Source organism: Cyprinus carpio, chromosome B19, assembly GCF_018340385.1.
Source record: "Cyprinus carpio isolate SPL01 chromosome B19, ASM1834038v1, whole genome shotgun sequence".
Lineage (NCBI taxonomy): Eukaryota > Metazoa > Chordata > Actinopteri > Cypriniformes > Cyprinidae > Cyprinus > Cyprinus carpio.
The window spans coordinates 6,666,207-6,683,068 of NC_056615.1; the positions used below are offsets into that span (position 1 = coordinate 6,666,207).

General features: G+C 35.5%; 2 protein-coding genes across 2 annotated transcripts in view; one reads left to right on the forward strand and one right to left on the reverse strand.

The window, feature by feature from the left end:
• Positions 1–16,862, forward strand: part of LOC109085447 (atrial natriuretic peptide receptor 1-like) — a 1,054,061-nt gene that overhangs the window by 392,251 nt on the left and 644,948 nt on the right. The window lies entirely within an intron of this gene.
• The window catches only part of LOC109111440 (glucocorticoid-induced transcript 1 protein-like), a 36,445-nt gene continuing 28,547 nt past the window's right edge, over positions 8,965–16,862 (reverse strand). Inside the window, exons 4-8 of the mRNA XM_042744768.1 lie at positions 13,816–13,965; positions 13,573–13,722; positions 12,699–12,909; positions 12,440–12,560; positions 8,965–10,375 (exon numbers count right to left, since the gene is read on the reverse strand). Of these exons, the coding sequence (XP_042600702.1) occupies positions 10,096–10,375; positions 12,440–12,560; positions 12,699–12,909; positions 13,573–13,722; positions 13,816–13,965 (912 nt within the window). The 3' untranslated portion in view covers positions 8,965–10,095. The remainder of the gene's footprint in view (positions 10,376–12,439; positions 12,561–12,698; positions 12,910–13,572; positions 13,723–13,815; positions 13,966–16,862) is intronic.

The following is a 16,862-nucleotide window of genomic DNA, read 5'->3' on the forward strand; positions in this document are numbered from 1 at the left end:
ACTATTAGTGTTATTATTGTTGTAAGCAATGCCAGTCACGTGGACATCCAGATTTATTGCATGTTTAATACAAGCAGAACAATAGAACATTGGGAATAAATATTTTTCATTGTGACTTTTGCACAGTATGCCGTATTAATGATCCCTGATGAGGTCTTACTGGAATACCAGTCGCAGGTCTGTTTATGGAAATAGGATTAGATAGGAAACAGTGATCATTTTCTTGTTGCAGACCCTCTTTAAAGGTGGGCATCTGGTTGTATCATGATGAAATTCATGTTATAATTGTGGGGCTGTGTGGTTTTGCGCCGTACCTGTAGTACCGTTTATAACTGTTCTGTTTTGTTGTCTTTTGTTGTGTTCATAATAACCATTCTGTTTTGTTGTTTTTGTTTGTTTTATTTTGAGAAACCAGATTATGAGGAATTGGAATACTGTGAAAAAGTTATTGTTTTGCTTTGTTTTTTGCGAAATCAGATTATGAGAAATCAAAATATTGTGAACAACATTTTTGTTTTTGAGAATTCAGATTATGAAAAATCGGGTTACTGGAAATAAGAATATTGTGAACAAAATGTAGTGTTTTGTTTTTAAGAAATCAGATAACGTTTTAGCTTTGGTTAGTTTTTGATAAATAAGAATGCTGTGAAAAATATTTTTGTTTTCCTTTGTTTTGAGAAATCAGAATGTTTTTTTTTTTTTTTTTTTTGAAAACTGTAAATATTGTTTTGCTTTTGCTTTGAGTTGATTTTGTTTGTTTTGTTCTGGAGAAATCAGAATGCTGCTATGAACAAAAAAAAAATGTTTTGCTTTGCTTTGTTTAATTTTCAGAAAATTTGTTTAGTTTTGCCTGAATTCACTTTTGTTTGTTGTTTGTTTTTAGAAATCTGTTATGTAAACAAAAGCATTTTGTTTATTTATTTTCCTTCCCTAGCTTTGCTTTTGTTTTGCTTGGTTTGGTTCCTTTTCATTTTGTTTTGGAGAACTTTCCAGAACTGAGTAGCATCATCAAAATCTGTAATTATAGATAGATAATTAAAAAAAAATCTTGTGGCCTTGTTAGAGTTATATTTGCTCTAACAGATTCCTTGTATAGCCAACACTAAAACAACAGTTTTGTTTCCATAACCAGAGCTGTGACAGCCTAATGTCTCATTAAGGTCATGTTTTTACATCATAATGTTTTTGTTTTTGCATGTTGAAATCACTCCAGATCAAATAAAGGCTGCAATGCATCAGACAGACATCAAATAAAACCTCCCAGGCAAATCTGTTTGAATATCTTGTAACATGACTCAAAATGAGCTCAAATGTCTGCAGTGACTGCATTTCAAATGAATGATCCTCCATATTTCTATACCGATGATTGACTATGTTATAGGCAAACGCTATAGACAGACATAGAACGTAAGACTTATGACTATGTAGTTTGTTAGTGGTGAATGTTGCTGAATAGACCTGACTGTAGCATCTGCAGCATAAATGTAAGGTCAGCTAAAATTCACCCCCATTCAGCAGCAGTTCATCTTAAACTGCAGTACAACAGTAAGACCTCTGAGCCAGACGCCACATATACCTCCTACACACAATCAATACAGCAATTATAAGATGACAGGACCAGATTCAATATACACTAACACAGCATCTTTGTTAACAATCTCCCTGAACTGATTTAGCACCGAGCTCATCACAGCCAAAGCATCGCTTTCATCGCGGTTAATCTGGTTTTCGTAAAACAGCGCCCTCTGCTGTAGTCATGACTCAGTGTGTTTGGATTTAATTTGGTTGTATTTGGATAGACTAGAACTTTAATACATCTTCTTGCTCACCAGTGTAATCTAAACATGTAAATTTTAAAAACGTTCATACAGTGTAATAGTTATGTAAAATACAAATACTAATAACTGTGATAGTGTAATGGTATATAACCCCCCAGCCCCCTTCACACACATCCGAACATAGCAGCTATCAGAACAACGTGACTGAAGCGTGCGTTCACCGGCGCGCTCCAGAAGTGTGGTGAGATTTGCGCGAGCCATTCCTATCGCGAAGCTGATGGTCAAATAATATGCGATCGATCTGAATTATTAAGAGAAACAACCACTTTAAAACGCTATGAAGAAAGTCGAACAGTATTTAAAAAAGGCAAATAGCTAAACTAAAAAGACTTATGAAAAGAGGAGAAAACAGTCTTGAAGCATATATTAAAATCTTTTTAAACTACTCATGGCCACCTTTACTAGAATTTATCACGTTTTATTGTAGACTTATTTATTGTGTAAAATATAGTCTTGAATTGTTGTAGAATTTATATTAGATAATCTGTTTAGGGAATAGATTTTTCCTTATAGAACTGTGGCTTACTTACACAATAAAACACTATAAAACATGATAACATAATAAAAAACATGATTTTTGAAAATTTATATTAATTGCAAATAAACTCTTCAATGTTAGCCATTTTGGAAACCAAGACTGGGATTAATAAAATAGTACTGTGATTAAAGTGGTGACTGAATAATAATAACAAACTTTTTATTTTATTTTTTTTAGTTCTTCATTTAAAACAGTAACATATTACAATTTAAAAGTCTACTAAAATAATAAAATCTCCTATTTGAATATATTTTAAAATGTAATTTATTCCTGTGATACAAAGCTGAATTTTCTTGCATCATTAGTCTTCAGTCGCATGATCCTTCAGAAATCTTTCTAATATACTGATTGTCTGTTCAAAAAACATTTATTTTTTTATTATCAGTGTTGAAAACAGTTATGCTGCTTAATACCATTTATTTATTTATTGTACTTTTTTAAGAATAGAAAGTAAAAAGAACAAAATTTACCAAAAATAAAAAAAATCTAACAAAACAAATTTCTATACTGACACAAATCTTATTAACCCCCTTTTTATTCTTAATAAAAGTTTACATATTTTAGTCAGATGTTTCATCTATAGTGTAAAACCAGTTTCTGTTGATTCACATGCAGTACTCATGTTGGTCTATGACTGTTTAAGTCTGCTTTTGTACTAGATCTCAAAGCTTTTACAAAACCCTATAATGCAAAACTATCCTTCAGTCCCACACAATACATTTGATCAGTTTGTTCTCATCGCAGTCTGTGCCCTTCACACAGTCATGCTGTCCTCTGAAGTCAAACAGGCCCAGAAGCTGGGAATAATTTGTCTCGCAGAGAAGGTGAGCTGTGTGCCTTTGAAAAGCCCTCAGGACTCTGAATCCCGACAGCTGAACTTCCTCAACCCTCTTCATCAGTCCTGACATCTGACTCCGTTCAAGTCCACTCCTTTCCCTTCTTAAAGGGAGAGAGTTCACCACAAAATGAACCACGTGTCATCATTTACTCATTCTCATGCTTTCATACACTGACCTGCTTTCTTCTGAAGAACATAAAAAAATATTTGGAAGAACATTTATAATCTTCTGAAGTTAAGATTTTCAGTCAGTAATAAGTTAAATTTTGATCTGTTTGTTGTATGACTTCAAGCAACTTGGAACACACTTTTAAAAATGAAGGTTTTTATTGGCATAGATGGTTTTATGAAGAACCTTTATATCCATGAAACATTTCCATTGCACAGAAGGTTCTTTATAGTGGAAAAGGGTTTATAGTAAAAAGAGTAGATTGATAAAATGTAAAAGAAACATTTCTTTTAAGAAATGTTCACTGAAAGATTCTTTGAGGAAGCTGCATCGCTGCAAAAAAACCCCACCTTTATTGAGAGCATGAATTATATTAACCATATTTGCTAAATGTGCTTTCAATGCACGGAAAAGAGTTGAGTGAACATTCTTTAAATATTCTCCTTTTGTGTTCCGCAGAAGTCGTAAGGTTTTGAAACAACATGAAGTTGTGATCACATTTACTGTTATTTGGCATAATAAAATGGCAGAAAGCTGCATGGTTTGAATATGACTTGTGTGTGAACTGTGCTTCATACATTGCTAGACTGCAACTTTTTCAGCTGCCTTGGTTTTTCCACATATTTCTCCCATAGAGACTTTTTTTTTTTAAAGCCATCAACCAAACCAACCAGCTTCAAGGTGCATCACATTACAAACTTGGAAAGCAAACACGTATTTGAAAATCTAACAAAAAAACGACGAGATTGTGTACTTAACAGCTTTAATGAGGGAAACTACAATCCCATGAAGCATTGCAAATTACATTATTGAATTAAAACGATGGAGAAATATAAAACACTTGTTGATTAATTTATTTTAAATATATTTCAATATTTTGAGAGCATAGGGAGACCATATGCATTTGCAGTGCTTCATGGGAGAGTTCCCTTCAAGCTCTTTTGTCGAGATTTGTGCCATGCTGCTCTCTGATTGGTGCAGATTTATTTTAGCAGAATCATGGGTAATGTAGTTTTTCACAAGGAACTCTGCTGTTAAACATGATTATTTAAAAAAACAAGTTCAAATGATGCAAACTGGTGGCTTCAACAAAAGCACATAGCATCGATTTAAAACTTGAGCTCACAGTAGATCTGTCTTTATAGGTTTGTAGGCTATAATGATATAATTTAACTGATTAAATTTCCCTATGAAGACAATGACTGTTGCATTCTATTGAAAAGGTTCAATACTTGGGTGCATTACACCCTTTTAGGCATCTTTTGGCATTTCAAAAAGTCCCCAAAACAAATTTGCTTTAAAAAAAGATCTCTTTTGGACTACAAATAAACAGTTTTTAGGAAGCATAAACTCTAAGCTGTAGCAGACTATCTTAGGAAAGATTGAGAGGAGACTTGATTTTATTTCTAATGATTATTTTATTTAAATAAGACACAATATTCCTATTATTGAAATAAAGAAACAATTAGCCGCTTGTGGCTAAAAGTTGAAGAAAGTGTGGCTTTTGATACTGTCATATGTATACAGTCACCAGACACGGACAGTGGGCCTATAACCTTATGCAAGCTCAGCAGCCTCTGCCGCAGGAAAACAATTCAAGCTACAAGTCTTTAAAAATCATTTTCTTGACGTGAGAAGTCGCTATAGGCAAAGAGTAATCACTATGCGGGTGATATGCCTCCAAAACAGTTTTGTTCTTTCGTCCTCAGTCAATATTTTCCCCTTAAAATCAAACGACGTCCTCCATTCACACACATATCTGGTTTGTACAGTCACAACAACAAAATGCTTTATTGCCATTGTGTGTGTGAACAGACAGCAGGTCATCCTGACATTTCACGTGATCTACAAACACATCTCCCATGATGGCCAGCAATGTGCTCTTAAACTGCAGTGCTGCTTTTGATAGCAGTCGATGGCTTTATCAACAGGCTCCAGAATCACACGTGACATTATGCAGATATTCGAGCATTTAAAACAAAAGAGCATGATTATTGCAAACCCTTCACTTACTAAAACGAGTTTCATCTTTTACTAAACTACTTGGTCTTTTGATATAAGGTGCAGCATAAAAGGTTGCATTGTTACTTACTGATCGTGTAATATTATGTTGGTTGTCAATGGTTGATCGTATGAGATGGGTAAATTAGTATCTTTCTATTGATTGAAAAAGCACAATACGTTATTGTTTGACAATATAAAAACTTTGCTTTGAGACCAGAAAAGCCTTCACTGACAAATCATGCTTGCCTGTCATTAGTTCGTTGATTATTATTCATAATCAGTGAAAATCATAAATGCATGCTTTTGTAGTCACAACAGCCAACATGCGTATAAACATGTATGATAATGGTAATAGATTTATTTTTTTGTTGAACTGCAGATGATAAAACCTTTGGGCATAGAGAAATAAAAATAATAAGAAAAAAGTGCTTATATGAAAAGAACATTTGTTTTAGGCCCATCAAAATATCATACATCACCACAAATAAGACATCATTTGTTTTAGGCCCATTAAGATATTTTGCATTATGACATATTTGACATTAATCCTCAAATTTATTTTACCATATTGTGGAAAATATTATTTCCATTAATGCATAATGATTTCTGTTATAATTTTTTGCTGATTTTAATGAATTTGTAGTGGAAATGGTTTTGTCATTAAAAAAAAAGAAGTCACAATGCCAAAAAAGTGATTTTAATGGTCCTAAAAATAGCCAGATGTTTTCCTTATTTTAGCCACACATTTCTTCGTGAAATTCACCTAATTGCATGTTAAAGCTGAAACAAACGTAGAAGATTTTGAGAATAAAGCTGCAGTTACGAAATTTTTTTTTTTGCCATATTAAATTCTAATAAAAAAAAAAAAAAAAAAAAATTACTATATATATATATTATATATATATGTATTATATATATTATATATATATATATATAATTAAGAAATGACCTTTAAAATTTTGTAAAGTAACAGAAATCATACTCCAGAATGGGATTTACCCAAAGAAATTTATCTGTCTTTTCTTGGTGTATTTTAATCTCATAATGTTATGATTTTATTCTTGAAACTTAAATTTCGTTATTCTTGCATGTTAAAGCTGAAACAAACGTAGAAGATTTTGAGAATAAAGCTGCAGTTACGAAATTTTTTTTTTTGCCATATTAAATTCTAATTTGTGTCATATAGCAGGGTTTCTGCAGATTCTAATTTGTGTCATATAGCAGGGTTTCTGCAGGATTTTTAAGCTCAAATTTAAGACCTTTTTAAGTCCTGCACAAATAAAATGAATACCATATGAGCGGGGTAGGGCAATGTCAATGTCATATTAGACTATAAAATTACTGTTAAAAGCATAATTTACAGTTCAGATACAAGTTTTGACAAAAACAAAACGTTTTATAAAATGCTAAACTTTTACATTTCAGCCTTTAAACCATTTTTAAGAAAATGTATGAGTCAAAAGTATTCATTATTATATTAATTTAAACAATTATTATCAATAAAATATTACATCGATTAAATAATATAAATTAGGGGTATGCGATATCAATGTGATAAATGTTCTCTCGATAATTGTCTTGGATTTTATCGATAGCGGTAATATTTTGCTATAGAGTGTGTTATTGTACTGATATCTTATCTCTAATTGTGCTAACAGCTGGCTCCGGAATTTTTTGATATTCTTCATCTTCTGTGTGGTAAGTTCACAGCAATAATAGAAATAAATAATTTCCAACAAGTTATAGGCCATTTTTACCTTTAAGCCATTTTTCTAAAACTGTGCACCATCGTTTGAGTCAAATTCTTGCATTTGGGCTTTTACCAAGCAAATCAGTACCAACAAAATTGATCTTTGCAGTGCAGAGGAAACACAGAAGCTGCATTAGAAGTGCCATTTAGATGCATTTACACATGGTTTAATGCAGCTCTTAACTTTTAATACATAAATCATGTTTTGATATTTTAAACATAAAACACTGAAAACTGACGTTTGAAATTATTTTAAAAATGAAAAGGTACCTTAAAAGTGAAATTAAAACTGCTGGTAGGTGGCAGCGAGTCATTGCGTTTGAACGTAATCACTTACATGGGCGATTCATTCAGAAACATAACACTGTCGTGTTGTTCAGAGATGCAAAACAGTGCTATGACTGTGTTTGGAATGATTTTTGTTAAAGAAATAGAGCAAAAACAGTTTATATGGTGTCTAAAGTGTAAGTCTCTTAATATTAACTTGTTTACTGAACTGTTGTATAAAATCAATATCACATTTGTAATCATGCTGACTTTGGAGAAAAAAACAGCACTTTAGTATATACATTTTGCCCCATATCTTGAAGTATGTGATAATTCTAAATGCATTTTAATAGACTGATTCATGCAGTGAAAGATGCGCACGCGCACTAGTCTAACCTTGCTTTTCACAATATACTGGATAATATGAAATCACACATAGTTAAAACAACAATTGCGATATTATTGCACGATTCGCAGACCACATCGCACACCCCTAAACTTTTTAGATTTTGATAATGCATTGTCTTCTTATCGATCCACCAGTTCACATTTAAAGCTCTGCGTGTTTGCAGGGTAAAAACATGGGGCGATATTTGCATCGGTCTGAACTCTGAACAAAACAACGCTTTTACTGAAAATGCTCATTCATACTGACAGCAGCTGGAGCGTTTGATAGAAATACAACTGTTTCCCCTAACAGCTGTACACAAAGCACAGCACCAGACTTTTGAAGTTCAATCATCACATTCAGCCTTATCGCAATTCTGGTCTTTCCGTCCCCAAATTCCCAAAATAAAATTTTTGTCATTATTCGCTTACCCCCATGTCGTTCCAAACCCGTAAAAGCTTCATTAGTCTTCGGAACACAATTTAAGATATTTTGGATGAAAACCGGGAGGCTTGAGACTGTCCCATAGACTGCCCAAATAAATAACAGTGTCAAGATCCCAGGAAAGTATGAAAAGCATTGTCAGAGTAGTCCATCTGCCAAAGTCAACCGTGACGTTGAAGTGATGAGAATACTTTTTGTACACGAAGAAAACAAAAATAATGACTTTCTTCAACAATTCCTCTCCTCTGTGTCTTTCCAAATCAGCTTAGCGCCATTCAATTCTGAGCTGTACACAGATGGCGTATACTCTTCTGTGTCAGTCGCACTGCACCGATGCGCTTTCAAACCAAAATGTAAATACACATAAAAAAACGTATCCTTGTGGCGCGGTTGATACAGAAGAGCGTACGCCATCTGTGTACAGCTCAGAATTGTCAAAATGGTCCTACGCTGATTTGGAAAGACACAGAGGAGAGGAATTGTTGAAGAAAGTCATTATTTTTGTTTTCTTCGTGTACAAAAAGTATTCTCATCACTTCATAACGTCACGGTTGAATCACTGATGGCAGATGGACTATTCTGACGATGCTTTTCATACTTTCCTGGACCTTGACAGTGTTATTTATTTGGCAGTCTATGGGACAGTCTCAAGCCTCCCGGTTTTCATCCAAAATATCTTAAATCGTCTTCCGAAGACGAACAAAGCTTTTACGGGTTTGGAATGATTAAGTGATTAATGACAAAATTTTCATTTTGGGATGGAGTATCCCTTTAAGACTTTCCTGTACAATTTAAGACTTTTAAGGCCTTAAATTTGATACAACTTAATTTAAGACTTTTTTAAGACCCGCGGAAACCCTGCATATAGTGACTGTGAGGATGTTTTCAACAACCCACTCAAACCTCCCAACATGGAATGTGATGGAACGCAGAGAACGATGAGACGGAGTGTCACCTGAGTTTAAAGCGCGTGTGATGCACCTGAAGCGAGGTGGGCCGCAGGCGGACACTGTGCAACAAAGTGTGAAAACAAAACCTTCAGAAATTTTCTCGTTCTGCAACATCATCAAAAAGTAGGAAACCTGGACAGTCGTCAACCCGTGGAGTACAGCTCATTTCCCATAATGCACATAACACAGCAATACACGGTTTTAACTTCAAACAAGCTTTTTCTTTATATATAGACTTCTCATATATAGATATATTGATAGTGAGAGAGAGCTTATTCATACTGTGGATGTTGAAAGAGAACACGACACATAATTTAATGTTAAACATACGATCAGTTTCAAATGCATGCCCTGACACTAGTAAGACCTTCCTGAAAGCGTCAGTCGTCTTTCTCCTCGTAAATCGGTGGCTTTGCGCTGATTATAGTGCTCACAAAAGCCACTTTGCTTAAATTTTAAGCACACGACGAAAGCAAAGCTGCGTTTGCTGGGGATCAACTCGGAATCAAACCAGATGGAAAAGTACCACATCCGACACGCAAAAGACAAAAGCAAAACGGGAATGTCTGGAATGTGACTGAACTTATCAAATAGGCAAATTTAATAAATAAGATTTCCGTATGACACTCTCACTCATTTATCGAGATAACAGTGAAGCCATTTGAATTTTGGATTTGCATATTCTAAGGTCCTTTTCCCAAAAACGCATCCTTCAGACGCCGTTCCCGTCCAGACGCTGTACTCCAACCCTTCGGCTGCTTTTGCATTTGCGATTCTTGTTCGGGCCGCAGTTGCTATGCCATGCAGATAGTAAAGATTCAGCACAAAGGTGGGGTCCATCAGAGAGAGAAGAGAAAGTTTGGGGCGGGGAACGAACGGTCCTCTACACCGAGACCAGCTCTGCAGCGTTTAGCTGACTTCAAAGTTCTGAGGCTGGGAGGGAGATTCGGGAGGGTCGTCTGTGCTCGTGCTGGTGGAGACCTGAGTGGGCATGTGATGGTGGTGGTGGTGTGAGCCGCTGGGGCCGGCCTGGCTCTCCTCTTTCTCCTCGTCCTCCTGCTGGGAGCCCGAGTGCTGGAGCTGGGATCCCGGGAGCTTGACGGGGCAGAACGCAGAGCCGGTGGGGATGAAGTTGACCTTGTTTTTGTCAGGGCAGGAGAAAAGGGGGACGGTGGCTGACTGTCTGGACCTGAGAGAGACAGGAAAGCGATTTAGGAGAATGTTCTAAATGGAATGCTAACACAAACAATAACAACCAAACATCAACATTCATATTAACAATAACTATCACTTTCAATCCAAAGCCAATTTCTAACAATAAAGAATATATTATTCTTTACAAATACCAAATATGTTTATTTGTAATCTTTTAAACATTGCTGCAGTGAATTCTGCTGACTAAAATATGTAATTTAACTCTTTGACTTTTTGGTCACACTTGTACTCTTAGGTGGAGAAAAAGACTCCTGTATAACTCTCTGTATGAATAAACATGTATATACAGGGCTGTGTGTGTCTGTTATGCACTCTTTAAACCCTTTATTGCTGTGTGCTTTTCTTACTGTATCTTGGTTGATTTGTAAATTGTTTCCAAAAAAAAAAAAGTTTTTTTTATTTATTTTTTATTTCCTATTTATTTCTGATGGTGATCATTTCTGACCATGTATAGTAAAAATGTGCCTTTTTTTTAAAGACCAAGCACCACAAAAGTCACCAAGTTTCACATCATTCTGAAAAAAAAAAAAAAAAAAAATTTAAAATAAATCAAAGCGTTACATTTTTCAGTCAAAAGTGACAGACAAGCAATAGAGGGTTAATATAATTGAGATTTAATGTAATTAAAAGGTAATATAAAAAGTTGATATTGTGTTATATTTTAAAAACCATTATCTGTTTTTGCTCAATTTAGCAGAGAACATATGTGACCCTGGAGCACAAAACCAGTCTTAAGTCTCTGGGGTATATTTGTAGCAATTGCCAAAAATACAAAAAATATGACAAAATTATATTATGCTTTTAATGCTTTTATTAATTAAAGTTCATGTTCCATGAAGATATTCTGTAAATTTCCTACTGTAATTCAAAACTTAATTTTTGATTGGTAATATGCATTGCTAAGAACTTCATTTGGACAACTTTAAAAGGCGATTTTCTCAATATTTTGATTTTTTTGCACCCTCAGATTCCAGATATTCATATAGTTGTATCTCGGCCAAATATTGTCCTCCTATTCTAACAAACCATACATCAGTGGAAAGCTTATTTATTGAGCTTTCAGATGATGTATAAATCTCAGTTTCGAAAAACTGACCCTTATGACTGGTTTTGTGGTCCAGGGTCACATATTACCTTTAAAGCCATAGTAGAATTGGGCAGGTTTTCTTTTACAGATAAAATGAGCCAAGAAAGAGATTTAACTAAAAATGATTAAATGCCCAAGAGAAGGATATAATACCAGAATTTGCAAAGTTAAGACATGACCAATGGACAGCCAAGTGCTCATTGGGTCAACACGGTCAGAAAAAAACAGGCGGAAAAGAAAGACATGTTTCCTGCAAAAGAATGAAGAATTAAGTGTGAAACCATCAGGAAGAATTTAGTCTCCAGCCCCATCATTTTCCAGAAGTGCAACCTTCCTTGAGTCTCCAGAAGTGCAATGTGTCAGGTTCTCAGAGACTTTGCTTGGGTGAAAAATCCTAAAGAATGACCCTCACTTAGTAAGAATCACATGCTGAAGTGTTGTGAAATACATGAAGACTGATTTTTTATAGGCTTTAAAGACAGATGAGTTGTGCGTGACTCTTGAAGGACCAGCACCACATCCTCTTGTACCACTCTTTCAAGAATTTATCTTCCAGAATCTGTCAGCAAGTTCATTTTGAGTCCATCTCTGCAAGACTTTTCAGGATATTTGTCACCCTTCATTTTTAATTTTAAGCAGCATTTATTTTATGTGCCATAAATGTGCAACAATAAACATGCTTCACTGATGTTTACATCAGTGTGTTCTATTATTCATATACCAGAAACAAATATGCATTCATGTTTTCACATTTTAAATCCAACTCCACGTAAAAACGTTCTTTTGACAGTTCATGATGATGGATATTCTGGTTTATGCATCACTCTCGAAGTAGTAGTAGGTCATCAGAGTACTCAATGCTACTGTGCACATTACACATACTGCATGCTTATAATAGCAGAATAGTAGTGTGCTATTTCAGGCTCACTACAGAAATCAAACACCACTCACGTCATTTCCTCAAACACTTTGATCTTCTCACAGCCCTCTGGAGGCTCCCGTTTGAACATGTAGCTGTTGTTGGGTTTTGGGGACGAGGCGAATTTAGGCAGAGGAGAACTGCTGCCGCTGTCTGCAGCACAGAAGTACAAACATCCAATAACTCTCTGGATTCATATCAGACGCCTCTTATGATATAACACTGCTCATAACTCTCAACATACGATATGAACTTGAAACTGCTCTTTGACCAACAATCTGCAGGTCTGACCTTTGTCTCTGTCGTCCAGCATCTCGTCGGTGGAGTAAGGGCTGCCGTCATGTGAGCGGGGCGGGCATGCGGGCGAGGGGCAGGGCGACAGGCTCGAGCAGCTGCTGGAGCGTCCAGGCACTGATGAAGTCTGAGTGTCTATACCACGACTGCTGCCGCTGCGCTGCTGAGGAGGAAACGGAGCCCGTCGGCCGTCAGGAACCTCCAGCGCCTGAGAGACAGTCAGAGGGAGACTTTAAACAATCATCCATGCTGCACTAAATCACAAGTTTGGACACACTAAAGTTAGACTACCTTTCAAGTTTGGGTCAAAGAAAGTAATACTTTTATTCAGCATGCGTGCATTAAACTAATCAAAAGACACTAAAAATGTTAGAAAAGGTTTCTTTTTCAAATAAACGCTGTTCATTTGAACTTCCTATTCATCAAAGAATCCAGAAATATGAAGCAGCACAACGGTTCTCAACATTGATAATCAGAAATGTTTCTTGAGCAAATCATCATATTCTGATTTCTGAAGGATCTGTGACACTGAAGACTGGAGTAATGATGCTGAAAATACAGCTTTGCATCACAGGAATAAATTACGTTTTAAAATATATTTCAAATGGAAAACCGTTATTTTAAATTTTAATAATATTTTACAAGATTAGTTTTAGTGCACTTTTGATCAATTATATAGAGCATTGAAGAGACTTCTTCAAAAACAATAATTGTTTTATTTTATAATAAAATATTTTAGATTAGGTTTTAGGCATTTTTTAAAGCACAGTATACAAATATAAAACATCTATATTTTTACTAATAATACCCATTTTTTTCATGCTAAACATTTGTATGTAATGTGATTATGTCTTTAGGAGTGTGTGTGCACCTTGAGCTCCTCTTTCTCGTCGTTTTCTTTGATGAAGACTTTCTCCAGCTCATGGTTGATGCCCTCCATGCTGCTGGGAACCCTGGAGATGGAGGGCTTTGGCACCGTGATGTTGGACAGTGGCATCTGTGCTGACTTCGACATGGATGACTGAACACGGAGACGACACAAATTCACATTTAACTAACTGCGCAGAATTTGCTGGATGTATTTAGTGCATGCACTGATGTAATGTGTGCGGACCGGAGCTTGGCTGGCTGTGCTGATGGTAGTGGCAGTAATGGAGGTGCTGCTGCTACAGCTGTGGAGGGGGGAGAGACGCTCGTTACTGTCCTTACACTGCCGACCTCCGCTCTGCTTACTGCGCTGCAGCTGGAGCCTGAGCTTAGCAATCTGAAAGACAAAGACAGAGAAACACTGATTCTAAAGTGACGGATACAGATACACACATACAATAGATTATATAATAAAATTAATACATATATGTGTGTATAGATGAGACAGAGAGAGGGGTACAGAATTGGCTAAAGACCTCAAGCCAGGACTCAATCTCAGGTCACCTGAGGCGCAGCTGTGTTAAATGTCAGAGTGCTATCCATCCCAAATCTATATGACATGGCAAAAAAAAAAAAAAAAAAAAAAAAAAAAAAAAACCTATATAAAGAAAAAACTAAATAAAATAAAAAAATAAAAATAAAATAAAATAATAAATAAATAAAATGAAATAACTGAAAAGAAATAAATAACAATAAATAAATAAATAAATAATAATAATAATAATAATACAAATAAAAGGCACAGTATTATTAAATGTCAGAGTGTTGCCCATAGTCCCCTTTGGTCTTCCTTGATGATTAATATAATCACATATGGTGAAAAATAAAAAATAAATAAATAATAAAAAAAGACAAATGTAGAAATGAAAGAAAAAATAAATAAAATAAAAATACTGGGGAAAAAACACAAAATAAAAAAGGGGGAAAAACAAAATGATAATAATAATAATAATAATAATAATAATAATAATAATAGAAAACATAAATGTGATGAATAAAAATAAAAGGCACAGTTTTGCTTAATATCAGATTTTTGCCCATAGTCCCCTTTGGTCTTCCATATTGATCAGTATGACCCTATATGTTCTGCCCCAAAAATAAAAAATAAATAAAAATATATAAATTCATTAAAATAAATAAATTTAAAAAAAGATAAAAATGAATAAAATAAAACAAGTAAAAATTATATAAATTATATAATAATTATATATTAAAAATAAAATAAAAACAAGGTAAAATAATAAAACAAAAATATAAGTAATAAGAATAAAAGGTGCAGTTTTGCTAAATGTCAAAGTGTTGCCTGCAAGACTATATGGCACAGACAAAATAAAACAAAATAAAAGAAACAGCAAAATATAAGAAAAAAGAAAGAAAATAAAGAAAAATGCAAAACAAACAAACAAACAATAAATAAATAAATAAATAAAAATAATATCTTGAATTGACCTGAGTGCTTGCTGTAACTCAGAAGGGCCACAAGGGGTCAGTACAAAACAGGCAGCCATGAGAGAAGGCTCATCACTGTCAAGTCTTTTACTCACACAGCACTGATAAAAATAAGATTGTTTTAAGATCGGTAACCCACAGTTAAACGAATGACAAGAAATGATACTGATTCTACAACAAAAACTGTAAACTGATATTTAACCCTCATTCCTCATGTCTCATTGTGACATGCCCTGCCTTCTCTTGAGATTTTACTTTTGAGATTAATCTGCAGTAAATAACGTTTACTTTCTGTACGTACTGAGACGACGGAACAAGTCTAGACTGGTGTGCTCCTACTGAAAACACAATTAGCTGACGGCTCTTTCTTCACACGGATGTTTGTCTTGATGATGTTACAGAGCACCGAACTACCTCAGTTTACACCACAGATGGCAATCTACAAACTGGGAAGACTTCATTTCCTTCAACCAGGCAGCAAAAATCCTGAAACAAATGCTGTATTTCAAAAGCACCGTGAGTGGAGATGCCGGCCTTTACATTAACTGAAATGACACAACATATGCTCAGCTCTAACAGGGGAAATCCTGAATGTGCTCTCTTGTAAAGCCCTGCTAAGTATGTCAATATACACAACCTAAATCCACTTAAGAGGTGTAAGGGCTTATAAGCCACTAAGTGGAAGCACTTGACGTGGACCTGGATGAAAATGTGGATACTGAGGACATGAACTTCCCATATGCAGGGAAGGAAAGCAGGCCTAAATAGCCTTTTGTTGGAAAATCTCCCAAATTGGAAACAGTTGCATTATTCAGGGCTTGCAGAATGAGAAGCCTCTGTTATGAACTTTCTAATATGAACACAATCCTGTGGCTGGAAACTCTGTGCAAGCAGGCAAAATGACATCTTCACATAAGAATTTAGCTAGAAAAAATAAAAATAAAAAAAATAATAAGGGTGCATGCACCACAGAAATGGTTACTTTGGTGTATTTACCGTTTGACAGCACTAATATATTAATTACTCATACAATTTTAAGGTTTAAAGGTTTAAACTAGATTCGACAGGTCTCAACTTTATAGACAATAAAGCCTATAGAAAATGCATTGCAAATAAAGCAGCTCAATTAATATTTAGTCGCATCTCTGAAGCGTCACTGGTTCTTTTTCCCAGTGAAAACTGATAGAAATAACCTCCGAGGAGCTACACTTTTGTGTGAGGGTTTGCACAGGAAACAGATTACTCTGCACCTGCACGCCGTTCACATCAAACCGAACAAGTGCAGGAGACGACGAGGCCTTTGTAAACCAGACAGGCTTGTAAGGCCCTTCCATCAACACATGACTTCAGTGCCAAAGGACACACACGGCATGACTTTGCACATGTAAGTAGCTCTGAGAGCCACACTCCTCTATTGTTTCAGAAGTCTGGAGGCGATGGGAAAGCCATAAACTGGGCGGAGGGGGATAATGCATGTTGCAGAGAGGGGAAGTCGATTGTTAAAGGGGGAGATAGTCTTATCTCGCGGTTCCCTGAATCGTCAGGGTGGGGCTGAGCGCCCGTGATAAGGCTGACTCTGCTGCGGCTAGCGCTAGCAATAACACGCCACGCAGCGCAGGAAGTCTGAAGCCACACAGGAAGTTATATATAGCAGTGGGTGCAGGGGGAGACGGATAGGCCGCTGTGACTGGCAACCTCGTGCAGAGCTGGGTAACAGGGGCTTTTATTTCCACACAGGATGAGATCATCGCAAATGCAGAAGTGCAGCACTCATCACTTTCAGGA